The sequence below is a fragment of the Ylistrum balloti genome, unplaced genomic scaffold, assembly GCF_031769215.1.
Source record: "Ylistrum balloti isolate Yb309-2 unplaced genomic scaffold, AGI_CSIRO_Ybal_v1 Utg370000, whole genome shotgun sequence".
NCBI lineage: Eukaryota > Metazoa > Mollusca > Bivalvia > Pectinida > Pectinidae > Ylistrum > Ylistrum balloti.
The window spans coordinates 564,599-592,168 of record NW_026782078.1 but is presented as its reverse complement, the minus strand read 5'-3'; the positions used below and the strand labels follow the sequence as shown (position 1 = coordinate 592,168).

The following is a 27,570-nucleotide window of genomic DNA, read 5'->3' as shown; positions in this document are numbered from 1 at the left end:
AATTCTATGGCTAAAGAATAACCATTTATATTTTGTCGATCAAGATATTTTTATCTGATCATTGGGTCGGAATGTCTCACTCTCACTCAGTGTTGCTTTTTTAGTAAAATTTATTTAAATAAGTATTTTGTTAAAATGCTGTCTTTTACACGTTGATGAGAGACTATTGCTGAGAAAGACTAACACGTTTTCACTTCTGTACTGCTTTACTGCCGTGGTATAGTAGCAATAATTACTGCATAATAGTATACAGAATAAACCGAGTTCAAATCTTTAAGGAATCTTTGTTTGGAGAACAAACACTATAACAATTGTTGTAGACCAAGATTAAGCATCAGATCACTAACATAAAGAGGAATAGAAATATTCTAGTTATTTGTTTTTAATGTATATTTAAGTCGATTTTAACTTTAGTCAGTTATAACACATATACGGATATTCAGTGTGTATAAGCTACAAATGGATGGGGTGATGAGGTGCATTTTTTTTACATATCATGTATCCCTCCATACATATGTATCTTGCGCCCCTCATCGGTGCCGATAATTTGTACCCCATCTTTTTGTTGTACATATAGACTGAAGTTAATGTCATTCAGATCTATATATTATATAACAACTGTGATTGATATTATGGTTGTATTTGAAATGTTCCTGTCATTTAATAAATGACCATTTGACAACATTTCTTTTCCCTGTTGTTTTTTGTTTATAAGACATGTACAACAAATAACAAGCTGCAGTCTCTGAGCTGGGTTACCATGCTAACACAAATGCATCTCCTTATGCTATCTTAGTAGCGGTTATATGTATAAGAACTGTAACATGCTTCTGCACGTATAACAAATTAACACGATACGATGCCCGCAACATGGTTTACTGTGGTTAGCTGTTGTTATGTACCAGCCAAACATGTTTGATAATCTCGTGTCAGGTATAGACCCAGGTAGTGTGTTTACATAATACGTCTGTTACTACGCACTCGCTGTTAAAAGGTTTTTTGACAGTCGTTGAATTCAGGCACACGAAGTATGCACGAGGAACTTTGGTCTGAAACGTTATTTAAACTGACGATTATAACACTGAATGTTCGAATTTTACTACTGAAGATCGTCATTATACACTTGGGAGTTGCAGTTATTCCTATCATGATTCCAAAACCCTATAACGTTATGTGATGAGTTCGATAGTCATAGTATTAATGAGGGTATTGCGAAAGCCATCCCTAATTTTTATCAAGGAAAACCTATTGATATGAACGTATCTTTAGATGGTAATGTTCAGTTGTTGGTGGAAGTGTATATCGTTATGGTCGCACAAGACATTTTTTGTCCTTAACAAAGTGAATAACACCTTTTACTACAAAAATAATGAATGAAATTGCATCTTACGATCTGTAGCCTATTGGAAGGTAAGATAAAAAGGAAACTACCTTGTCTATGACAACGTTAACAAGCCCTTTCAACACTTAAATAGTGCACTGACTTTTAATTTTATCATTTCCCTGTCGCAATCCTTTGATTTTTTTTTAAAATCAGTAAATCATAACAATATTTTTGAATACGTCTCATTATAAAATTAAGAAAAATGCGTATTGCAAGAACAGCATGTGCCAATTATGTTAGGATTAATAGTTCGTACCATTTTACATTTGTTTTTTATACTTAAAGTGTACTCTGAGAGGTCAGCTATGTTGACCTTGAAAAATAGTTCTGCACATAAAATACACTATGCCGAAAACGCGAATGCCGTGGAATGTTCCGTTACTGAGAAATTGCGACTTTTCCGAAAAACACACCTTTGGCTGAGAGGCGTTGACCTCGTTTTCGGGCACCCAAACCTGTGACGTCATAAGTTCAACGCTTTTGTTGATGCAGCCATATTGTCTTTACTGTGCTACATGTGATTGTGATCTATTTTCGGATTTTCCGTGGTAATTTCTTTGTTTATTTACGTGAAAGTACTTCACATCTTCGCAATATCTAAGGTAGTGAACGAGGGGTCGGTGAATTAGCGCTTAAATCCGCTAAAATGGCTTCCTATCGAGGAGGGAAGCGGTGTGTATGGTTGTCCTAACACTAACACGGATGGGGTGTCGATGCATAACGTCGATAAATAAAACTGATTGTTGATTAAATAAAAGTATATTTGTTAGGTTGATATTTTGTTATTAATTCTACAACTAAACATTTTAAATTGATAGGCTAGCCTATGACTTGGGCGGTCATAGGAATATTATTCCTTCGTAATCGTGAACGCCTAATACTCGGAGAAGGCCTAGTCGTGAATGGGTCACGGGAATTTTCACCCCGAGAATTTTCATACTACTATTATATAGTATAGAATAGAATTATTAGAATTTATAGAATAGGTTATGTGTGTATGTTGTTTGTATAAGGTGTATTTGGTTTTTAGATCTTCCAGCAGACGATGTTGTTTAGTTATTAATTTTGCGATCGTAACAATAACAATAAGATCACCAATCTTGATTTGAAAACACAGTTCACAGTGTAGAGATGTCATCTAAACTCATAATCACACCTGTGCCAGGTTAGGTAATTAGCACTTCTGTGGCTGGAAAAAACAATTGTGACACCTGTGAGGCGACACGCCTGTCGGCTAACAACAGACGCGTACCAGTGCTAGGGTAAAAACCAGTCAAATAATTGTTTAAACTTCTAACACATCAAATTTTTATTATTAACACAGCGGAGGGTGTTATAATTGGTTGTTGACACCCTATCTATATATATCCATAGTGCTACGAAAATTCCCTGGAAAGAAAAATTCCCCTCGGACGAAACTTCTTCGGTAAGAAAATTCCCGACACCTCGTGAATGTATGCATAGTCTTGCACAAACGCGATTTCCCGACGTCAGAAATTGTTGATCGAGACTTGAAGATAGTAAAATTAGTCCAAAACCACACCCAATTTTATTTTGTTTCTTTGAAACGACGATTCACTGTTCGACTACTTTCACGACTACTGGTGAGACCCAGTGAAGTACGTGCCAATCTATGTTGCCCAAGCGATCGTCACTTTTCGAAGGGTCATTTTCCTCCTCACTGGATACATCGTCTTGTAATTCCAGTTCAAATCGGTAGGGCTGGATTCCGTCTTCAGACATATCATTCACACCATAATCAGACTCCTCAATACTCATGCTCAAATTGCTCTCAGTTGCGGTGTCGTTGTCACTGTCAGTCATGTTGACTGCCATTTCTGTTGAACTTATGACGTCACGAGTAGAAGAGCCTCGATTCCGCGGAAATGACGATTCGGCTGATTAGGTCTGGGCGGACAGGTGAAAATCGACAACTTTGAGCTTTAATAACTCGACACTGGGGCGACGGATTTTGACGGGGTTTTCATTATTATTATTTTTACGGCATTCTTAACATTATATCTAAATATAAAATTACCCTCAGGGTACACTTTAATGGTACTATTCATCACCATTCTGATGTTGTATATCAGTCTGTTCTTAATAACGAAGAAATTACCGACATGTTAACAGAATTTTTTATCCAAACTCTAATTCAACTTAAATTAAGGGAAAATATCAACAAAATAAAAATAACATGAAAATACTTTCATGTGAACAGAATCATAATCCAAACTCAAAGTCAATATATCTAGAGCAAAGACATGAACAAAAGAAAGATTTACATGAAGACTCCTGCAAAAAGTACACGGAGAATAAGACCCAGATTTCGTAAGCGGCTTCTACTTCATCGACAACACCGCCAAGTCAATCTTGGTCAATCCATGTAAGTAATGTCACGTTCTCAAATGAGAACAAGGTATACAACAAGGGAACCAACAGGCAAATTAGAGAGCATCAAACACGTCCAGCTTCAGGTCGCACATAAAATATAAGAGATCACCATGACGAATGTAAAATTTCTCCATAATTACAATTATTTGAGTCATTTTTTTGCCAATGATTTTCAAAAATATATATCGAGGTTTGGATGCGGTTTCCTAAACATGTGTCGAGCGAAAACAACATTTTAAAAACGTTTTAATGATTTTCCTTTTGAATCATGAGATATTAACAGTACTGACGTAAAGAGAAAATATCAGTACAACCTATTAACGTACAATGAAACGACACGAGGTATTTCGACTGTATAATTAACAAATAAGCGAAACATTTACTATAATGATAAATGAACTTCTATTTACAGTTTAAAAGCACGATCATCGACCAGTCAGTCGGATGGAACGTCAGCGCACATTTATGACAAATCGGCTATAAACTGAATGTTAATATTGGTAAGTGTCAGTTTGTCGATATTTGAATGTAATTGAGTGATTGTGAATCATTTTGAAATTATTTGGTGACACTTTGAAGTCATCTTCGATCATTTTGAATTACCCTCGCCAAAATACAGCTGGTATTTTAATACACTGACCATGTAGTCTCTCTCTCTCTCTCTCTCTCTCTCTCTCTCTCTCTCTCTCTCTCTCTCTCTCTCTCTCTCTCGGCTCTCTCTCTCTCACTCTCTCTCTCTCTCTCTCTCTATATATATATATATATATATATATATAATTGGAGTATATTTGTTTACGAGTTGCTGATTTTGTGAACAAGCACTTTCCTTTCAGTTCATCTGTAAATGTTTGACTTAACTGTTACATGTGTTTTGAACATTAATTATAATAACAATGCTTTATATAATACTTATTACATTAAGCGTTGCAACTGATACGCCAAAGATAAGATTTTTTTACTGCAACATGCGTAGCAGCCTTAACGCTTGATGTATTAATTATTACATTGTACTTGTAACTAATTCAATAAGGTGCTTAATGTAATAAAATTCGTACACATGATTATGTTGTCTCCCTGTCGAATGGAGAAAGGAGAATGGACACATACTTCATTGATACAGTACCGGTTGTTCTGCTTCCTCTCGTTTTGGTTTTACTTCAGGCTCTTCTAATATTCCTTGTCCAGACCATAACTGTTGAATAATGAAGATATTTAGATGAAAATAAAACAAACGTGCAACGCCCACCGTCGTTGTACAGTGTACTAAAATGGTATCCCTGTGGCCTTCAACTTAACTCAATCTAAACGGTCAAATAAGTGCAAAATTTTCAGTACAATCTCGTCCAGGCCATAGCTTGTGAACACAATACATGTACATTGATTGAATTAAAAAACATACCTGTATCAGCAATAGTTGGAGGGAAGAGCACTGTAATTACTTATAGTAGTAGGCCGCAAATTTTCAATATGAATTTGTCCTAGCTATATCCTTTGAACTCTTAACGATATATTGATTAAATTACAAATGTACCTATATCACACAAAGGTGGCGTGCAGTGCAATAAAGATAGGTCGTTTCGACTTTATTTCTACAAGTTCAGAAGTCAAATTGTGCAAAATATTAGGTAAAACCAATATTGGAATCTTTAAATCAACCACAGGTCATATGCAGTGCACCGTCATTGTTTTTCAACGAAGGAGAGACATGGTTTGGTAAAAAAAAGAAATCTATAGTTTCGTATCAAAATTTTCTGGCTTTTTACGATCAATATATTCAATTGAGCTCAGTTTATTTCGAAATATATAGACAATATGACTTTAATAATATCAATTTCTTTTGGTAAATTGATAATAAAAAAAGAATAAGTAAATAAAGAAACTGAATGAAAACAATGACTACCAAACGTTGGTGTGGGGACATACAGTTTAATGTACTGAAATTATTACGCTCGTCTCTTTAAATGAAGTTCGTATACAATTAACAAGTGTTATAGGTGAGATCAAATAGTGTTTTTTTATAGAATGTCATGTGGTACGTAGTATTGGGTATGATGACTGATTTAGTGTTGTCGCCTTGTTACGGGTACGCCCCCTAGTATTGGGTATGATGACATGGTGTGGTCTCCTTGTTACGGGCACGTCCCCCTAGTATTGGGTATGATGACATGGTGTGGTCGCCTTGTTACGGGCACGTCCCCCTAGTATTGGGTATGATGACTGATTTAGTGTTGTCGCCTTGTTACGGGTACGCTCCCTAGTATTGGGTATGATGACTGATCTGGTGTGGTCGCCTTGTTAAGGGTACGCCCCCTAGTATTGGGTATGATGACTGATCTGGTGTGGTCGCCTTGTTACGGGTACGTCACCTAGTATTGGGTATGATGACATGGTGTGGTCGCCTTGTTACGGGTACGTCACCTAGTATTGGGTATGATGACTGATTTAGTGTGGTCGCCTTGTTACGGGTACGTCCCCTAGTATTGGGTATGGTGACATGGTGTGGTCGCCTTGTTACGGGTACGTCACCTAGTATTGGGTATGATGACATGGTGTGGTCGCCTTGTTACGGGTACGTCACCTAGTATTGGGTATGATGACATGGTGTGGTCGCCTTGTTACGGGTACGTCCCCTAGTATTGGGTATGATGACTGATTTAGTGTGATCGCCTTGTTAGGGGTACGTCCCCCTAGTATTGGGTATGATGACTGATCTGGTGTGGTCTCCTTGTTACGGGTACGTCCCCTAGTATTGGGTATGATGACTGATTTAGTGTGGTCGCCTTGTTAAGGGTACGCCCCCTAGTATTGGGTATGATGACTGATCTGGTGTTGTCGCCTTGTTACGGGTACGTCACCTAGTATTGGGTATGATGACATGGTGTGGTCGCCTTGTTACGGGTACGTCACCTAGTATTGGGTATGATGACTGATTTAGTGTGATCGCCTTGTTAGGGGTACGTCCCCCTAGTATTGGGTATGATGACTGATCTGGTGTGGTCTCCTTGTTACGGGTACGTCCCCTAGTATTGGGTATGATGACTGATTTAGTGTGGTCGCCTTGTTACGGGTACGTCCCCTAGTATTGGCTATTATGACTGATTTAATGTGGTCGCCTTGTTACGGGTACGTCACCTAGTATTGGGTATGATGACTGATCTGGTGTGGTCGCCTTGTTACGGGTACGTCTCCTAGTATTGGGTATGATGTCGTCGCCTTGTCGCAGATTTAAGATTTAAGATATCTTTTACTGCAGTCGCAACAACCCGACAAGACCATAACATAACAGTTTGAACTTGTGTGCACATAACGTGATGTCGCGGTAAAATGTCTTGTTTTTGTCTCTTTGTCTTTTTTTGGTTGTACCAAAACGTGTTGTTTTTTATATCTTGATGAAATCATACATTATCGTAGTATTATATTGCCTTGTAGCTTTAATTTTGTGGTAGTATAAACAATTGTCACAACAACTGAAACACAAAGCACAACGGTTATTTTATTCTATTACAGAAGTACATTTTATGTACAATGCATACTGACATGTTGTTTTCTGTTCATTAATACTCACTACTATCACTAAAATAAGTAAACTTTGACCATACACATACAATAAAAGTCAATCAATGAATGAAGGAATGATCAAAGTACATGCTTTGTACAAATATACATTACTCTGTCAGTATTCTAAAACATTGTTCATTTAAACACATTACTTTCACTAAAATAAGTAAACTTTGACCATACACATACAATAAAAGTCAATCAATGAATGAAGGAATGATCAAAGTACATGCTTTGTACAAATATAAATTACGCTGTCAGTATTCTAAAACATTGTTCATTTATACACATTACTTTCACTAAAATAAGTAAACTTTGACCATACACAGATCCACCTCAACGTGACCTCCTGGAGCAGTCAATGAGAGAGATAGAACAGGCGGTCAATGTGGAGGGACACGACACCTGTATCTCATTCAGGAAAAGGAACAGGGAAGACCACTACATGTTCATTAGGGATACTGACTCGGGGTTTGTTTAACTTATGAAATAAAATACATTCTGGATCACTGGACATTGGACGAGAAGTGACTTATGACAATTTATCGGACAAGGAAAAACATAGAAGTATACCCTATATCTTTTGTAGTATATGAGGTTGATGAAAGTAACAAATAACCGATGTATATGAACCAGAAATGTCCACATTTTCTTTTTTGTCAAATGTTTTGACTCACTTCATAACAAAGGCTAAATGTATCTGCCCCATATCGCGCCTTGTTAAATAGAATTAATGCATTAAGAAAGGTGTCTACATATAATAAATTTGCGGTCAACACAAATAACATTGTTTGTGGCCACCTTGTTGCAGTTACAAGAGATAAGATTCCTGATAAGACACAAGGTACTTCTTTGGAGAAATGAAAATTCGACAACATGGTTAGTGTAACGGCAAAGAAGACCAATTTTATCACCGTAGCAACACCACCTTATGACAATCAATGACGACAGTGACATTGACAAGCCTTAATTTTGTTATGAATGGATCCTATTTAGTTATGACATCACATGGTCACATTATTTTAAGAAATAGAAAATGATACCGATGTTTTTTCATATAAAGAAATCAAATATATGACAACGGATAGTGTGTATCAAAATCGACCACTATGTTATTGATTGATTTTTAAGATATTACTGTTAGAATCACCTTTTCCGTGAGTGTTTACAGATCATTCCTACGTAAATAGTCAGTAAAATTACGTTGTTTTTTTTTCCGATTTTTTCAAAAACCCTCAAATTCAGAAACTACATATCATATACGATAAAAACCTGATATGTGTGTGTACATGTAGATTGCTGATATTGAAACCATCGACAGGGCATAAGTTTTCACATTTTCAGGGCCATCTGATAGAATATTTCTCTACATCTTGTTTACATTTAATGTATGTATCTGTGCTTAATAGGCTTTGTATAGAGAAGGATGAAACATCCACAGGATCGGGGCGTGAATTCCTAGACTTAAGAATTGACTGTATGGACAAAAGAGATATGATATCATCACTGCTAGTAATAATAGGACTATTCCATGAACATCAAAGACCTGACAGGGATCAATACATACAGGTACACATGGACAACGTACAGGACGGTAAGTACACCAGAGACAGGGACCAGTACATACAGGTACACATGGATAACGTACAGGACGGTAAGTACACCAGAGAGGGACCAGTACATACAGGTACACATGGACAACGTACAGGACGGTAAGTACACGAGAGACAGGGACCAGTACATACAGGTACACATGGACAACGTACAGGACGGTAAGTACACCAGAGACAGGGACCAGTACATACAGGTACACATGGACAACGTACAGGACGGTAAGTACACCAGAGACAGGGACCAGTACATACAGGTACACATGGACAACGTACAGGACGGTAAGTACACCAGAGACAGGGACCAGTATATACAGGTGCACATAGACAACGTACAGGACGGCAAGATACAGGTACGCATGGACAACGTACAGGACGGTAAGTACACCAGAGACAGGGACCAGTACATACAGGTACACATAGACAACGTACAGGACGGTAAGTACACCAAAGACAGGGACCAGTACATACAGGTACACATAGACAACGTACAGGACGGTAAGTACACCAAAGACAGGGACCAGTACATACAGATACACATGGACAACGTACAGGACGGTAAGTACACCAGAGACAGGGACCAGTACATACAGGTACACATGGACAACGTACAGGACGGTAAGTACACCAGAGACAGGGACCAGTACATACAGGTACACATGGACAACGTACAGGACGGTAAGTACACCAGAGACAGGGACCAGTATATACAGGTGCACATAGACAACGTACAGGACGGCAAGATACAGGTACGCATGGACAACGTACAGGACGGTAAGTACACCAGAGACAGGGACCAGTACATACAGGTACACATAGACAACGTACAGGACGGTAAGTACACCAAAGACAGGGACCAGTACATACAGGTACACATAGACAACGTACAGGACGGTAAGTACACCAAAGACAGGGACCAGTACATACAGATACACATGGACAACGTACAGGACGGTAAGTACACCAGACAGGGACCAGTACATACAGATACACATGGACAACGTACAGGACGGTAAGTACACCAGAGACAGGGACCAGTACATACAGGTACGCATGGACAACGTACAGGACGGCAAGTACACCAGAGACAGGGACCAGTACATACAGGTACACATGGACAACGTACAGGACGGTAAGTACACCAGAGACAGGGACCAGTACATACAGGTACACATGGACAACGTACAGGACGGTAAGTACACCAGAGACAGGGACCAGTACATACAGGTACACATGGACAACGTACAGGACGGTAAGTACACCAGAGACATGGACCAGTACATACAGGTACACATGGATATACATGGACATATTTCTGTTAAAGGATGACAGTTTAATCAATCTACGTGTTGCGTTTACATGGAATTCATTTAATTAATAAAAGTAGACTGTAAACAGCAGCATATAGTATGATATCGATGTCATGAATTTCAGATGTAAGATCATCATTTATGAAGATGTCATCCATAGCTTCAAATCTGAAAGATTTTCCATACGACTTTGATTCAATCACACACTACGGCCCGTACGAGTACGCTAAGAACGCCTCCCTCCCTACAATATCGTCCAACGTTTCTGGAATCAACTTTGGATACAGCGACAGACTAAGCTGGTACGACGTCCTTAAAGTGCGAGAATTGTATGGGTGTACAGGTAAGTGTTTTAGTTTTTTTTTTTTTTTTATAAATAACTGAAAATCGTGAAATCAAAATAAAAAATGGATAAATGAATAAAATTGTAATATCAGATTTTGACTGATATCTTAATACCAATGCATATATCATCTTTCTGATCTTATAATGTCAATCCTGGTGAAACACTCTCGAATATTTTCAGGTGATCAATCCGATACCTGTAGAAAAAAATCTTTCATTGCATGAGAAGGACAACCATTATGGTTTTTATTTGCTTAGTGAGTGTTTTATAACATATGTAGTTCATCAGCTTATTTCGGTATCTACAAAAGCTCTTCCCATGGTCTCAGTAATTAATGATATTGATATTTTTGCAATACATGTCTCTGCCCATGGTCTCAATAATTAATGATATTGATATTTTTGCAATACATGTCTCTTCCCATGGTCTCAGTAATTAATGATATTAATATTTTTGCAATACATGTCTCTGCCCATGGTCTCAATAATTAATGATATTGATATTTTTGCAATACATGTCTCTTCCCATGGTCTCAATAATTAATGATATTGATATTTTTGCAATACATGTCTCTGCCCATGGTCTCAATAATTAATGATATTGATATTTTTGCAATACATGTCTCTTCCCATGGTCTCAGTAATTAATGATATTGATATTTTTGCAATACATGTCTCTTCCCATGGTCTCAGTAATTAATGATATTGATATTTTTGCAATACATGTCTCTGCCCATGGTCTCAATAATTAATTATATTGGTATTTTCGCAATACATGTCTCTTCCCATGGTCTCAGTAATTAATTATATTGGTATTTTTGCAATACATGTCTCTTCCCATGGTCTCAGTAATTAATTATATTGGTATTTTCGCAATACATGTCTCTTCCCATGGTCTCAGTAATTAATTATATTGGTATTTTTGCAATACATGTCTCTGTCTATGGTCTTACTGATTAATGATTTTGGTATTTTTGTAACACATGTATATGTATTTTCTACAACCGTTTTGTCGCTAAACGTGCTCTATATTTTGTATATAAGTGTCAGTAGTACGAAGATTAGGCAATCAGTCATTTTAAAAGGTGAGTACGCATGTCAAGAGAGAACATTTTAATATAGTTATTACTACTGATTCGACTTAAGGTAAGTCTTTGGTTGATTCAAACACATTACATTGCTATAATTTTCAGCAACAGGAATGGGCACAAGTTATTACAACATTATTTAATTCCTCTCTCATAACAAATTACATTTACAACTTTCGGGCAAACAAAGAGGACATGAATTTAAGGCAAGTGACTGTTTTTAATGTGAATAAAAGGGTTTGTTATAAAACAGTTCAGTGTCAAAACACAACAGTTAATATTGGTATAGATATTTGTCCTAATGTATATACATTGTACATGTATATTTTGATATTGCACAGACATTGCCATAATTTTCAGTTAATATTGGTATAGATATTTGTCCATTATGTATATACCTCTCTACATGTATATTTTGATATTGCCAGACAGTAGCAGTTAATATTGGTATAGATATTTGTCCTAATGTATATACATTGTACATGTATATTTTGATATTGCCAGACAGTAGCAGTTAATATTGGTATAGATATTTGTCCTAATGTATATACATTGTACATGTATATTTTGATATTGCCAGACAGTAGCATTTAATTGAACATTATGATCTTTTGTGTTCTCTAAATGCTTCAGACCAAGACTTAATAAATACAATGTGGAACCTGTCAAGGCTGTTCGATGTTTCTGCATGATGTATAATAATGTGAGCTGTATGTTTACATCAGTTTAAATAACTATTTTTCATCTAGAATGACGATGCATATATATTGGCAATATTGCATTGCCCCTCGATAAACCAGGCCTGAAGAAGTCAGAGTATACATATAAAACTCTCCGTACTAGACACGAAACAATTTTTTGCTGTTATAAGCTAATTCTATAACTTCATAAAGTGTAGCACGTCTCTGAGCAATGTTTATGTCTAAAGTCATTGGTTGTTCGTCGGGAAATTTTACATTTGTTTAACAACATTTAACTATCATACTATATGTGGCATGTCTTGTCACTTTAAGTCTATCTGTCAAACGTATTACACAAGAAAAAGAAATATTCTAACTTGTGTTACAATAAGTTATAGATTATACTATATTACGATGGATACACAGTTTGGAATAAATTATTTTGTTATAGTTTAAAGGTGGTTACCGCCCATCCGATGAAAAATAGGCAAACTTTCAATATCTCCACATAATTAAGCATTGCTCTCATGTATTTATCCCTGTTTCCTTAACCCCTTATTGGATGCTCGGGTAACAAGCTGAACTAGGAACAGAGCGATCTCAAGCTTCCTTTAGACGTGTATCGAAATCGAGGCCACATCAACAAAACAAAGAATGTGTCAAAATGTGGGGCCGTAATTACAATATGAGTTTGATTAGATTTTATAATAAACATATGTTCACAACCGACACACTAAGGCGATAATTTTTAAGATAGATATATATGATAGATAATTATATAATAGGTATAATTATATCATGAAATATTACTTTACTTTGTAGCAGATTCAATTATACATTTCTGCAGTACCCGTCGTTTTCCATCGGCCATTTTTTTCAACATTACATGTGTTGCGTGAAAATCATAGTTGGATGCAAAGCTAAATGTTATCTATCTGGTCTGACAAGTTTGATCGGATAAGGATTTATTCATAAGTTAAGCATTTTCAGAGATCAGTGAAATATAATTTTCAGTTAAGCAAAAACCACAAACAAATTTACATTTGTACTTTGTTTAATCCTTCGATGGTGATCAAGACAACTAATTTAAAAGATTTGGGACCAGTATCAGTAACTGTCCCTTCTGTAACTCTACCCTGATGTCCCAGTCACAATGTCCCCTGATTACTTCATGTATCGTGTCATCGTTGATTACTTTATTAAATCGCGTTATCATATCATCCCGTCATGGAAAGATTTATAATGGTAAAATAAGATTTCTTGTAGTTGGAAGCGACAAATCAAGGATAAAGATTGATGGGTAAGTAATATAGCATATCATAATTTAACGGTGAAACTCCTTAGTTGTGTTTTTAGGTGCTGGTTGTCGGTTACCGATAGCAGTTATACATCATTCCTCATAACCTTCTATACTACAGCTAAGTCACTGAACAGGGTGACTGTTGGGAGACTGGCTGAAAGAGAGAGATCAAGACAGGCCGTTTTTGAAGGAAACTCCAACATCGTTATCTTGGTCAGAACCTATACATAAATTTATATATTGTTTTATGTCATATTTTAGTAGAAATCAAAACACCTAGGCCAAAACTTGACAAATTGTAAGTGTTTACATGATAAATCAGAACTAAGCTCTAAGGTATTGCAAACTCAATTCTTTTTCGCTGTAACACGATACATACCTCGTCCAGATTTCCATTGTTTTGTTTATCATAACAACCTCATGTTTCCATCCCTGTCTTTTGTTGACGTACTTTTTTACGTTGAAATATGTCTACAGCTGATAGATAATCTTACTTACTGGAATTCGATGACAGCAGGGTGATAAAGACTGGGGTAAGATTCATGGTCGACACATTTACCACAACACAAAATATGTTATTTTCTTTTGACAGTTTCATTATGCGATGCTTGCTGGTATAACTGTTGGTGTTTTTGTGGTGTCCCTAACATCACTGCCGAGTCTTAAAAGGACGAAACATCTGTATAAGGTCATTATGTCATTTGAGAATACGACATTACCCACATGCATTTACCAAGATTTCAATGGCAGGTGTCCCCGTTGAAGCAGATATCATGCCTTCGGAGATACTTTGTCTGTCTTACTACAATTATACTTTTTCAGGCGTCTCCATCTTAAGAGTTTCTTTCATTCGTTTCATCGTTTTGAGTCTAAATCAGGATTTGTGACATGTCTGTTACCTATGCTGGTTTTGTTTTCTAACATGGAGTTGATAAATAACGTTTTAGGTCAACATTGGGAAATTCCAATATATGTGACTGATTGCATCCATGGGATCGTTAAACAGCTGACATACATTTGAGAAGTGATACATTGTACTAGTCAGCAACAGTTCTTGATAGAGTCGATCCCAATAGATGTATTTACTTTTGAAGTATCTAGTGATAGTAACGACAATAATTGTAACGTTATTTGGTATTTGTTGGCCCTATATGATTTTGTCCCTCAACGAACCCAACGGATACTTACCACGACAACACGAGTTGTCTCTGTAAATAAAGTTAATGTAACTTGTTAACTACTGCGTTCAGTGTCGATACTGTCCTTATAAACGTCGATTGTGCCTTATAACATGACTTTTTATTGGTTTTATAGCTACGTTAAAAGCCAGGTCCATTTGGAGGCCGAGTCTCCTTGTAGTAGCTGATGATCACCTCACTGAACAAAATAAGGAAGACCCGTCGCATGCCGTCCAGAGCAATAAGTGTCTTGCCTAAGAACAAAACCACTACCGCATAAACCTGTCCATTTCTCAGCTTCTCTATGAAACACGTCGCCACTGGTAGGGAGCGTTGAATCACGCGCCTCGGATCTTCACCTAATGTTTAGTGGGCAAACGCCTAAACCAAACGAGATGTCGCAGCCCATAATGCGAACCGATTTGAAAAACTATTTTGCTAAACATTAACAAGAAAAGAGCAAACCAAAATATATTGCAACATAATCTACGCAATAGGGACTTGCTGTTGCCGTCAATTACAGATAACAGCGAAAATTATGAAGCATAGTTCTGTTACTAACTTACCCGAGAGAGACGGGAACTTCCTGGTTGTGTTTTAGGTCAAGATTTTATACGTATCTAGTAACAGCCAGTTGTGTGGAGAGATTGTGATTTTTAGTCATGATGTTTATATCCCTGTTGTTTGTCTTGTTGTTTGCCACGGACGCCATAGTAAATGCACAGGTAAGTCATATTTTCAAGATATTGAATTATATCCGATTGTCTATTTCTTGTGTGTCTATCCACGCTATTCAGAACAATTTACATTTCGAAAAGTGATATTTAAGATTAAAGAAGAAATTTTACATTTAGTAAATAATTCCAAGTGTCATATAATTACGTCACGATGGGTGACCGCTACTGATATGTTTCCGTGAGATTCAAACTGAAACGATGGGAGAAACACAACATTTAGAGTGTGAAGTTCTTTCATGAAAATATCGTCATCATTATTGTTTACAAATGTATCTCTAAGACAATATCAATAAGACGCCGTGAAAAAATTCTAGCTCATGAAAACATTCTTACGAATATAAAGACGTGACGGCTTTCTATTCATTGTTTTTGCTTCATTGTGTCAAATATTATTGATATTAAAAGGTTGATTGTATACTGCGGTACGGTTTTCTAGAATATGAGAACATGGATATGGTAACAGATTAAAGTTCTCATGTCGAGGCGTATTAATTCAATAAGGAACTGCACCAATGATACAGCTCCTGGAGATGATATAAATTATACTTTAGAAGGGGATAACACTGTCTCCTGATTTTTATGCCGTGATTAATGAAAATGTGTATATCATGCACATTAACAACACCGGTATACGGATACGGTAGTAGCTGTTATGAAAAGGATGTATTCAAATATATGTTTCAAAGATTTATTCTCGTTTATAACATCTCATAATCCTTTTAAGCAATTTCCAAAACATTCTGTTACCCGTTTGAACTTTTACAGGGTAGAGTTACCCACAACAACCGGCCATTGCCATGGAACGTCAGCGCACACATCAGGCCAGTCGGTTATGTTTTCAGTTCTAATATTGGTACGTGAACTCTTCTGAAATGGAGATGTTTTTAGACATGTCATTAGGACAAAACTGTATTTATAGAAATAAATGTGGGGGAATTTTGAAAGCAAATCGCTTCGTACAGTCTATCTTCGAAAAATACATTATCTACTTATTGTACATTTGATTTTTCATGACACAGGAAGTTTGTACTAGATGAGCGAATTTCGACTAGGACCAACTTATGAATTTCTTCACATTTCGTGGGGGTAGGGGTTGGGTTGGGGGAGGGGTGGAGGGGAGAAAATATAGCGCGGCAATTACACAGGAAACGTCGAGCTAATTGCAGTTTATATTAAAGTCTGTACAAACAAGTAACAAATGGGTTCCAGACTTGACCGTATTTTTTCGGTTTTCAGATTACGTAAAACTCGTTTTGATTTTGAGTTATGAGCAGTCTTCTTAACATTGTGAGACTTTCATAGAACCATTTCATGGCCGGAGACGATGACAATGCATATTCTAGGTTTGATGATTTAAGGACGAAATTGTGTAATTAAAGCTACATGTCACCATCAAGTATTGCTGGTAATATTAGATGCTGTTTGCTTAAAGAAATCATTCACTCCGTTATTGATTCTGACCATATACAGATAAACTTCAACGTGACCTCCTGGAGCAGTCAATGAGAGAGATAGAACAGGCGGTCAATGTGGAGGGACACGACACCTGTATCTCATTCAGGAAAAGGAGCAAGGAAGACCACTACGTGTACATTAGGGATACTGACTCGGGGTTTGTTTGACTTATGAAATAAAATACATTCTGGATATGCCTTATTGAATAAGAAATAAGTTATGATAATTCATCGGACAGACAGGAATATAGTTACGTTTGAAATCTGTCCTACACTGTGTGTAAATCTCTACCTAATAAAAGTAACAGCTGATATACATGGACAAAAAAATGTGAGCTTTTTTTATATAGACACGTATATATAAACATTTTCTCTCAAATCTCGACATGTTGGATTGAAAACAGCATTCCACGCGCGGGGAAATCTGATTTCACGGGAGGCAAGCCTTAAAACATAGTTTGTTTTTGCTTTGCGGTAGCTGCTATGATGGTAGACACAGGGTATTTCCATGTCTATTTGGAAAAAAATTAATAACATTTAAAGTTATGGAAAATAAAATCAGTATAAATTGATAAGGACGGTAGATAAATGATAACCTCCAAACATCCCCAGTGAAAATTCCGACTGACAATTGGTTTACCAGCACTGTCCTGTAAGTCACAAACTCACATAATCATCACTGAATGACTTATATGAATTCCATCCTTACGAGACACAGCCGTTTGCCTCCTTATAGAGTTTGCTGGTTGGCCCTATGTTTATATTACCTTCTAAAACCACGTGTTCTGATAAGTCGGATATTGGTACCGTATCTGTCTGCGGTACTGTAAACGAAACATGATCACGTTGTGACGATCGTTATGACGACAGGGACACTGAATAGCTTTAACTATTTATGGATAGAAGTATCCAATGGCAGTTTTGATATCACACAGTGACACAGTAATTTGAACAACAAAGATGGCAATCTTGTCAAAACTTCAAAAACCTAAAGGTTAAATTACATATAAAAAAATATAATCTTATCTTTAATTGCGTATATTCAAATCTATATAGGAGTAACACATTGCGACAAATATGATTGGTGTACAAGAAGCAGAAACCATCATACATGTACTCTGGGATTGCGATGAAAAGATAATTAAACAAACTTGGCAGCAGTTAATAATTTGATTCAAACTAAGATTGCATATTAATAGAAGTGAACTTAACAACGTCCAGTCAGTATTTCCCCTAAATTCTCGTCTATTATATACATTCAAAATACTATTTTAAATTCATCGCCGGAAAAATGTGGTTATATAAATATGAATGATATAAAAAATCTTTTATTACACCTATATGATATTGAACACCTTTGATGTTAAAAGTTTTCTTATGTTTACAGTGGAAGGTCGGAGTAACGCGTATACAAACTACATGCATGAACTAATATATGAAATTTCTTCATGAAAACTTATAATTGTAAATACACTGTACCTTGCACAGAGGAGGGGGTTAGTTGGTTAGACTGTTGTCGAAATTCTTGGCTTGGTGATTTGGTGGCGCAGATCGTGACTTTTATCACCATATTCATATATATATATCAATAGTATGTTCGTTGGATGCAAATGACTTGAATAGATATATGACGAATGAAGTAATAACGACAGTATTGACAGGTAAATTGTTAAATTGTCGTGGCAATCTTCCCTTTTATAAAGACACAATATATTGCATGTTACACCACATATATAGAACATAAAACGAAGACAGAGTTATAAAGTATAATGGTAAATTTAGGTGTCTCGATAATTCCTCCGGCCAATGGACACCGAAGGCCCTTTATAAGTTGTTGTTTTTCACGTATCGTCCGAAGAAACACCAAGAGGCCATAACATTGGACGTAGAACCTGTATATATTTTTGCACACCGAACCAGCTATAGTATACAGTGTATGAATTGTAAACTTATACCATTTTCCTACTTTCACTTGTTCATTACATAATATTAGATATACACAAGTACATGTAGTTAAATCATCTCAGACGGAAACATGGCATCAATCTATCCATGTTGGCAATTACGTATGTGACAATATACGTGTATAAAGAAATACATATGTTAAATTAGACAAGTCTCTGATTAGAGGTTATCTTAAAGTAATAAGGAGGGAAACTTTTTCGGGTGTATATATTTCATATAATCATATAACATGTTTGTCAACATTGCTTTCTAATTACGAATTTTTATCAGCAATGTATAAAATAATTTGGGAATACTTAACACATTAAAATCTAAAGATGGATGGGATATTTAGGAATATCATATTTAATTATTTCAATTACCCTGAAATCAATTAACTAAAATAAAGAAAAAATGCATCAATACCGGATATTTCTGCTCAATATAAGATAGTGATATGATATAGTTCGGTATATCTGAGTGTCATAAGGTTTGTGATATTCTCCAACTCTTTGTCACAAAATGTAGTGAAACCCTCGGCAGAGGACCAGATGTAACGATATTGTTTCTATCACTCGAAAGAAATTATTATTCAACATATATAACATGTACTGTCTGAAGCATTCCTGTTTATTAGGCTTTGTATAGAGAAGGATGAAACAGCCACAGGATCGAGTCGGGAGTACCTACACTTAAGAATTGACTGTATGGACAAAAGAGATATGATATCATCACTGCTAGTAATAATAGGACTATTCCATGAACATCAAAGACCTGACAGGGATCAGTACATACAGGTACACATGGACAACGTACAGGACGGTAAGTACACCAGAGACAGGGACCAGTACATACAGGTACACATGGACAACGTACAGGACGGTAAGTACACCAGACAGGGACCAGTACATACAGGTACACATGGACAACGTACAGGACGGTAAGTACACCAGACAGGGACCAGTACATACAGGTACACATGGACAATGTACAGGACGGTAAGTACACTAGACAGGGACCAGTACATACAGGTACACATGGACAACGTACAGGACGGTAAGTACACCAGAGACAGGGAACAGTACATACAGGTACACATGGACAACGTACAGGACGGTAAGTACACCAGACAGGGACCAGTACATACAGGTACACATGGACAACGTACAGGACGGTAAGTACACGAGAGACAGGGAACAGTACATACAGGTACACATGGACAACGTACAGGACGGTAAGTACACCAGACAGGGACCAGTACATACAGGTACACATGGACAACGTACAGGACGGTAAGTACACGAGAGACAGGGAACAGTACATACAGGTACACATGGACAACATACAGGACGGTAAGTACACCAGAGACAGGGACTAGTACATACAGGTACACATGGACAACGTACAGGACGGTAAGTACACCAGAGATAGGGACCTGTACATACAGGTACACATGGATAACGTACAGGACGGTAAGTACACCGGAGAGGGACCAGTACATACAGGTACAAATGGACAACGTACAGGACGGTAAGTACACCAGAGACAGGGACCAGTACATACAGGTACACATGGACAACGTACAGGACGGTAAGTACACCAGAGACAGGGACCAGTACATACAGGTACACATCGACAACGTACAGGACGGTAAGTACACCAGAGACAGGGACCAATACATACAGGTACACATGGACAACGTACAGGACGGTAAGTACACCAGAGACAGGGATCAGTACATACAGGTACACATGGACAACGTACAGGACGGTAAGTACACCAGAGATAGGGACCAGTACATACAGGTACACATGGACAACGTACAGGACGGTAAGTACACCAGAGACAGGGACCAGTACATACAGGTGCACATGGACAACGTACAGGACGGTAAGTACACCAGAGACAGGGACCAGTACATACAGGTACACATGGACAACGTACAGGACGGTAAGTACACGAGAGACAGGGAACAGTACATACAGGTACACATGGAAAACGTACAGGACGGTAAGTACACGAGAGACAGGGAACAGTACATACAGGTACACATGGACAACGTACAGGACGGTAAGTAGGATTGTACTAAATCAACCTAAATGTGAAGGAAACATGGGGTTCATTTCAATGCTTTATAATTGTATATATATGTATATACTGTTATCTTGATGTCATATACATGTACATTATATCTGTTATTAATTTCAGATGCACGAAATGCCTTTAACAAGATACCATTCACGAATTCTAGTCCGCTTGGTTTCCGGTATGACTTTGATTCAATCACACACTACGGCCCGTACGAGTACGCTAAGAACGCCTCCCTCCCTACAATATCGTCCAACGTTTCTGGAATCAACTTTGGATACAGCGACAGACTAAGCTGGTACGACGTTCTTAAAGTGCGAGCATTGTACGGATGTACAGGTATAAGCATCTTAATTTGTTAAAATAATTAAAACGCCATATTAGATATTTTTTTCTAAATTAGTTTTTAGTCCATATATAAAAAATTCAATTTTTGGTTTACTTTATTACCTTTCTTAAATATACCTAGATATTTGATTGATAAAGGATATTATTGTATGACACCCAATAGAATACAGAATATGAATGATGAATTAATCTGTTTACATTTACATTGTGGAGCTACTAAGTAAGTGTATATCATATATTGGTATGTTTCTTACCACCTTTTGTCCTCTGAAGGACAGAACTTTGGTTAAATTAATGGAAATTGAGCACAATCTGTGTCGAGTTGTCGGAATATGAGTGAATGGAAATTGAGCACATGTTGTATCCTGTTGTTGGTTCATGATTATGGAAATTGAGCTCACTGTCATGAGTTGTTGGTACATGAGTTAATGGAAATTGAGCACATTATGTATTAAGTTGTTGATACATGAGTTAATGGGCATTGAGCTCACTGTCATGAGTTGTTGATACATGAGTTAATGGGAATTGAGCTCACTGTCATGAGTTGTTGATACATGAGTTTATGGAAATAGAGCACATTATGTATTAAGTTGTTGATACATGAGTTAATGGGAATTGAGCTCACTGTCATGAGTTGTTGATACATGAGTTAATGGGAATTGAGCTCACTGTCATGAGTTGTTGATACATGAGTTAATGGGAATTGAGCACACTCTGTATTGAGTTGTTGATACATGAGTTAATGGGAATTGAGCACACTCTGTATTGAGTTGTTGATACATGAGTTAATGGGAATTGAGCACACTCTGTATTGAGTTGTTGATACATGAGTTAATGGGAATTGAGCTCACTGTCATGAGTTGTTGATACATGAGTTAATTGGAATTGAGCTCACTGTCATGAGTTGTTGATACATGAATTAATAGGAATTGAGCTCACTGTCATGAGTTGTTGATACATGAGTTAATGGGAATTGAGTTCACTGTCATGAGTTGTTGATACATGAGTTAATGGGAACTGAGCTCACTGTCATGAGTTGTTGATACATGAGTTTATGGAAATAGAGCACATTATGTATTAAGTTGTTGATACATGAGTTAATGGGAATTGAGCTCACTGTCATGAGTTGTTGATACATGAGTTTATGGAAATAGAGCACATTATGTATTAAGTTGTTGATACATGAGTTAATGGGCATTGAGCTCACTGTCATGAGTTGTTGATACATGAGTTAATGGGAATTGAGCACACTCTGTATTGAGTTGTTGATACATGAGTTAATGGGAATTGAGCACACTCTGTATTGAGTTGTTGATACATGAATTAATGGGAATTGAGCACACTCTGTATTGAGTTGTTGATACATGAGTTAATGGGAATTGAGCACACTCTGTATTGAGTTGTCAACACAATCTTATGCTTGACAATTGGCTTTGTTTCAAATTTTTAACACAATTTTGCACAATCTTACAACACAATCTTTTTTTATCTTACTTTTACACAATCTTACAATACAATCTTACAACACAATCTTACATCACAATCTTACAACACAATCTTACAACAATCTTACAACACAATCTTACAGAACAATCTTACAACACAATCTTACAACACAATCTTACAGAACAATCTTACAACACAATCTTACAACACAATCTTACAATACAATCTTACAGCACAATCTTACAATACAATCTTACAATACAATCTTACAACACAATCTTACAATACACATTCTTTTGGCAACTAGTTTCCCAGGTCCTGTTCTCTTCGATTTTGAATTTGAATGCTAAATTCTTATAAAGATTTTAGTAGTGAACCACACTGCGTCAAATAAAGGGGACCACCCTGAAGAAATGATTTAAACTTTTTTATCTAAAATATCATGTATTGAATTATTGTACTGAGATATCACGCAATCGTGTAATAGAATCGGAAACCTGTTCGTACCTTATTTGTTTGGCATAAAAGACGTGGATAGTTGCTATGGGACGTTTATGCCTATAAATATGGATTAATGAAAAACGTGTACATGCATGTTCTTTAATGGTGATATATATATAACACAGTAGAGGCCAAAACTTATTGGCGCATATGGGTTCTGATTTCTGTCTCACAATATCGTGTGAACTGCCACATAAATTCTTAACCAAACGATGCCAGTAAAGATCTCTGCAACGAATGGAAACAGCAAACATTTTAATTTCCAAGATGAGATATTCACTAGGGTTTTATTTCTACATATATCTAAGTTTCTGTACTCACCATTAGCTCCCGTTCTGCGCCTTATTTGCTCATCATACCAAATTACACGTTCGTTATACCTAACACGTGGTCCCTTGTTCAGGTAGACCTCTCTACCATCATCAGTTTTGTTTCCACGGAATCTCGATTATTAATATAACCTTTTATCCTTTTTCATATTATTTTTGCCAGTGGGAATTCTGTTTAATTGACGAACGAGAGCTTCTTGCCGGTAAGGGTCATATTTCACTATTTTGATAGTTGTTCGTAAGAAACAAAACATTGTACATGTACTATATGTATAATCAAATAAGTCTATGTGAGCGAAAATATATTGAAACTGTTTTATGATACGTATACCTTATCTTGAAGGTTATAAGATGTTTGAAGGACATGCGACCAATGCATTTACACAGCCATCTCCAGCTGACCACTACCCACAGTGGTTCGAGAGTTCGGAACATCATCTTTATAATCATGATCAACGATGCAGCAAGGAAACTTCAGGTGAGCCTTATAATGTATTGTAATTTAAAAGCATTATGTAAGACTGTTTCCGTTTTATATTAAAACTTTGACGAATATGTGCAGATCAGTACTTGGTGACAATCCTACACAACGCTACCCTGATGTCTTCGTTCACGATACCCCCTGGTAACTTCTGTGTCAGTGTGGATTACTGTATTGCGTCTTGTTACCATGACAGCCAGTCCTATATTGGCCTGACAACTGACGGAGGGATCTCCCTGGAAGACATGAAAAGTTCAGGCTCACAAGGTCATTGGGAGACAGCTCTCATGAACGTCGATGCAGACCAAGGCTGGCGGGTAAGCAACGCTAACTATCAAGTTCCTTTCAGGTTCTGGTTGTCCGTGGATTAAGATCTTCCTTCCCGATTCATCTTTTTTAATGAAAAAAAAACTGATTTCAGAAGTGAAATGTTACGGCATTGTAAGAACTTTCTATGTGATTTATCACAATAGACATTTAAGGAGTAAGTGGGAGACAGCCTAACCTAAACAGATGTTATAATGAGGTATGTTCGAATCTATTTCAGTTAAACGTCACTGCGCATGTTTTGTCGGGAGGTGATTTGCTAGCCCTGGACAAAGTCATTGTGCTCTCCGGACAGTGTGCCTAGTGTGAAGTGGACCACAAATACATAGCAGCTTGATAGATCATAAACAGCCTGTTTAAAAAAATCCTGAACTTTTTATTCTGTAAGGATCAAGAATCATCGGAGAAAACAAATACATATGAAATATTCACACATGGTTTTTAAATTTCATTGTAAATTCCTTAAAATAAAACTGTTTGAATTTTAGTTGATATCTGTAATTGTTTCCGTTATCACTTGAAGTCGTTTTTCTTCATTTTCAAATCTTAAAATGACGGAAATGAAATGTTTTCTTTTTAAAGTTTAAGTTTCTGTTACGGCGTCTTTCTACTTATGGAACATTACAGTCCATCGTGATTGACACTTACGGATTTTTTTTTTTTTTTACATTGGACAGAATAAGGCCAAACTTTCAAAGCCTTTAAATCTTTGTTTCTAGTCCAAATACATCATCATGACGTATACGTCATCATTACGTCACGAGAGTTTCCCGTGGTAACTACGGAGTGGACAGGGACTGGAGGTGACAAACACGTCATCCACAGCCTTCGTGGTCGTCAATAGCCGATCTTATCCATAGCTACACCTGACAAATTTAACGTCCAACCGTTAAAGCCACGTGACTTTGAGATGATGATAAAGCTAAGAGTACTGTTTCCCCTTCTAGATGTTGACTTCTTTCAATCACTTTGGATTTTCTTCAGTCGTTCCCTAGGCTTAACATTTTAGGCTCTTAGCATCACTGGCGAGTTCTAGAAGGACGAAACAGCTGTTAATGCAGTTTAATTCATTGTTTGGCTCTTCTGTATCTAGATATAGATTATTCAAAGGTGCTTTTCGCTTGAGTGTCTTTTGTACAATGTTTAAAACATTTAAACAAGATCATGATATGAAAGAAACACTTCCAAAAGTTATCTGCCGCTGATCGGGGTATCTCAGTCGAGGGCTAAGATCCTGTAACATACTAGCCCCGGTTGGATTATGTTGCAGGATCTTAGCCCTCAACTGAGATACCCCGATCTCGCTCAGTTACAAGTAATAGATTTTTTTCTCGCACCTACTACTCTGAAATTTATTCAACATTTCATCGGAGTATGGCGTATCCCGTTGGAGCCTCAAACTACCAACACAGCGTTAACAATGTAGACCGCACAAAAACTACGATTCATTTTACAGTGATAATCTAATTTAATCTACAACATCAGAAATTTAACAGCATCAAAAAATACAAAGTACAGATAATAAAAAGCAGATAGTAAATTTTGAACCGATTTCTTTGATAGATATATATATATACATTACTCACTTCCGGTGTCAATGGCGACGGTCGCTATTGTTCTTCGCTCCCAGTAAGAGGGGGTACTTTTCATGTTTAAAGTTATTTAAGTACATCAAACAAAGGACAATTGTTTTGGAATAGGGTAATACTAACCATTTCCGCTTCCATATAAAATATTTTTAATCGTCCATATTTACAATCATGCCTACTGGACAGGAAGTAAAAAATAACAGGACGCTGACAACGGATCATGGAAGAGTAACCGATTGTCATCAGCAAAGGGAAACAAAGACAAAAGTAAGGCAGCGGGATCATTTACTTCTCCGTGGACAGAGGAGCGTGCGTGGACATGCAGAATCTGTGATAATGTGTTTGAGGACCAGAGCTCCAAAATTTTGGAATGCCAATGTTGCAAAAGCCACTTCTGCACCAAATGCCTGGACATTGGAGATAGTGAATATCGTCTGCTGACCAAATCAAACGCTGTGTGGTTCAGTGCTCCGTGCCGTGTGCACATAGAAAAAATATCAACAATGATAAACAAATTCAGCAGAAATGCAAGGAAAACAATGATAGAGTTGAAAAGAGGATTTCAACAATTGAGGATGAACTCAAAAATAAATTCGATGAACAAAAAGTCAGGGACATCGTAAGAGAAGAACTGGGTACAGGAACAAAACAAGACTCTTCTCTGGAACCAACAATACAACCAAATAAAAACACAGGAAGTTCTCACAGAACAGATAGAAAGAAAACAACATGTTTCAACGAACCCACCAATTAAAAGGCCAATATTGGTAGCATTTGGAACTACAGAAGATAAAAAAACTGTTCTTCCAAAACATAAGCGAGCTGCAAAAGCATAAAAACTATAAATTGTTCAAAATCAGCAACGACCTCACAAAGAATGAAAGAGAAAAGGAAGCATCGCTTCGAGAGGAGGCAAAACGAATGGAACAAGAACCACCTCAGTCGGGGAAATGTGTGTTCCGCGTATGGGGGCCACCCTGGAACTGAAAAATTGTACGGCAAACAAAAAAAAACAAAAAACAAAAAACAAAAAACTAAAAAAAAGAAAAAAGAAAATTAAACTCAAAAGGAAATAAGATCAGCGAAACCCCCAGGATCGTTTAAAATGTCATTACACGAATGCCGATAGCTTACCAAATAAATCGCACGAGTTAACATTTAGAGCAGTAGATAATAAACCTTATGTAATTGGAATTACAGAAATGTACCCAAAAATGCTCGATATCTGCATCAGAAGTCTGAATTTATTATCACTGGTTATGATCTAGTTATGAATGATAAAAACAAAAACTGTCACAGGGAGAAGTAAACATAGGAAATATATTCAAGGAAAGCTTTTGGATGAAAATCAATTTGACGGATGGGAATTGTTTATTAATTGGATGCCTATATAAAGGCCCTAATTCCAGTACAGAAAATGTAGCGGAGTTAAATTAATTACAACCGTTTCATCAAACCCAACCTATAGTCATTTGTTAT

At 36.9% G+C, this 27,570-nt stretch overlaps 2 protein-coding genes and 1 pseudogene across 2 annotated transcripts; all 3 read left to right on the top strand.

Annotated features, from left to right (window-relative positions):
• The first annotated feature begins 9,209 nt into the window (after positions 1-9,209).
• LOC132548073 (zinc metalloproteinase dpy-31-like) lies at positions 9,210-15,105 on the top strand. The gene is made up of 3 exons (XM_060211897.1): positions 9,210-9,900; positions 10,381-10,599; positions 14,984-15,105. The coding sequence occupies exons 1-3, from the start codon at positions 9,210-9,212 to the stop codon at positions 15,103-15,105; spliced, it is 1,032 nt and encodes a 343-aa protein (XP_060067880.1).
• A 5,868-nt stretch (positions 15,106-20,973) lies between these two features.
• LOC132548072 (uncharacterized) lies at positions 20,974-24,926 on the top strand. Its single transcript, XM_060211896.1, has 5 exons — positions 20,974-21,052; positions 21,191-21,409; positions 24,038-24,172; positions 24,257-24,492; positions 24,723-24,926. The coding sequence occupies exons 1-5, from the start codon at positions 20,974-20,976 to the stop codon at positions 24,804-24,806; spliced, it is 753 nt and encodes a 250-aa protein (XP_060067879.1). The 3' UTR covers positions 24,807-24,926.
• A 1,336-nt stretch (positions 24,927-26,262) lies between these two features.
• LOC132548071 (uncharacterized) lies at positions 26,263-27,096 on the top strand (annotated as a pseudogene).
• Positions 27,097-27,570: the final 474 nt, after the last annotated feature.

What these genes read in the sequence shown, in the direction of transcription:
- LOC132548073 (XM_060211897.1), top strand. Translation starts at nt 9,210, where the DNA reads ATGGACAACGTACAGGACGGTAAGTACACCAGAGACAGGGACCAGTAT. An exon ending in CATGGACAACGTACAGGACG is followed by an intron (nt 9,901 to 10,380) that starts GTAAGTACACCA and finishes CATGAATTTCAG; the next exon opens with ATGTAAGATCATCATTTATG. An exon ending in AGAATTGTATGGGTGTACAG is followed by an intron (nt 10,600 to 14,983) that starts GTAAGTGTTTTA and finishes TTGGTTTTATAG; the next exon opens with CTACGTTAAAAGCCAGGTCC.
- LOC132548072 (XM_060211896.1), top strand. Translation starts at nt 20,974, where the DNA reads ATGGAAAACGTACAGGACGGTAAGTACACGAGAGACAGGGAACAGTAC. An exon ending in AGCATTGTACGGATGTACAG is followed by an intron (nt 21,410 to 24,037) that starts GTATAAGCATCT and finishes CTTATCTTGAAG; the next exon opens with GTTATAAGATGTTTGAAGGA. An exon ending in ATGCAGACCAAGGCTGGCGG is followed by an intron (nt 24,493 to 24,722) that starts GTAAGCAACGCT and finishes AATCTATTTCAG; the next exon opens with TTAAACGTCACTGCGCATGT.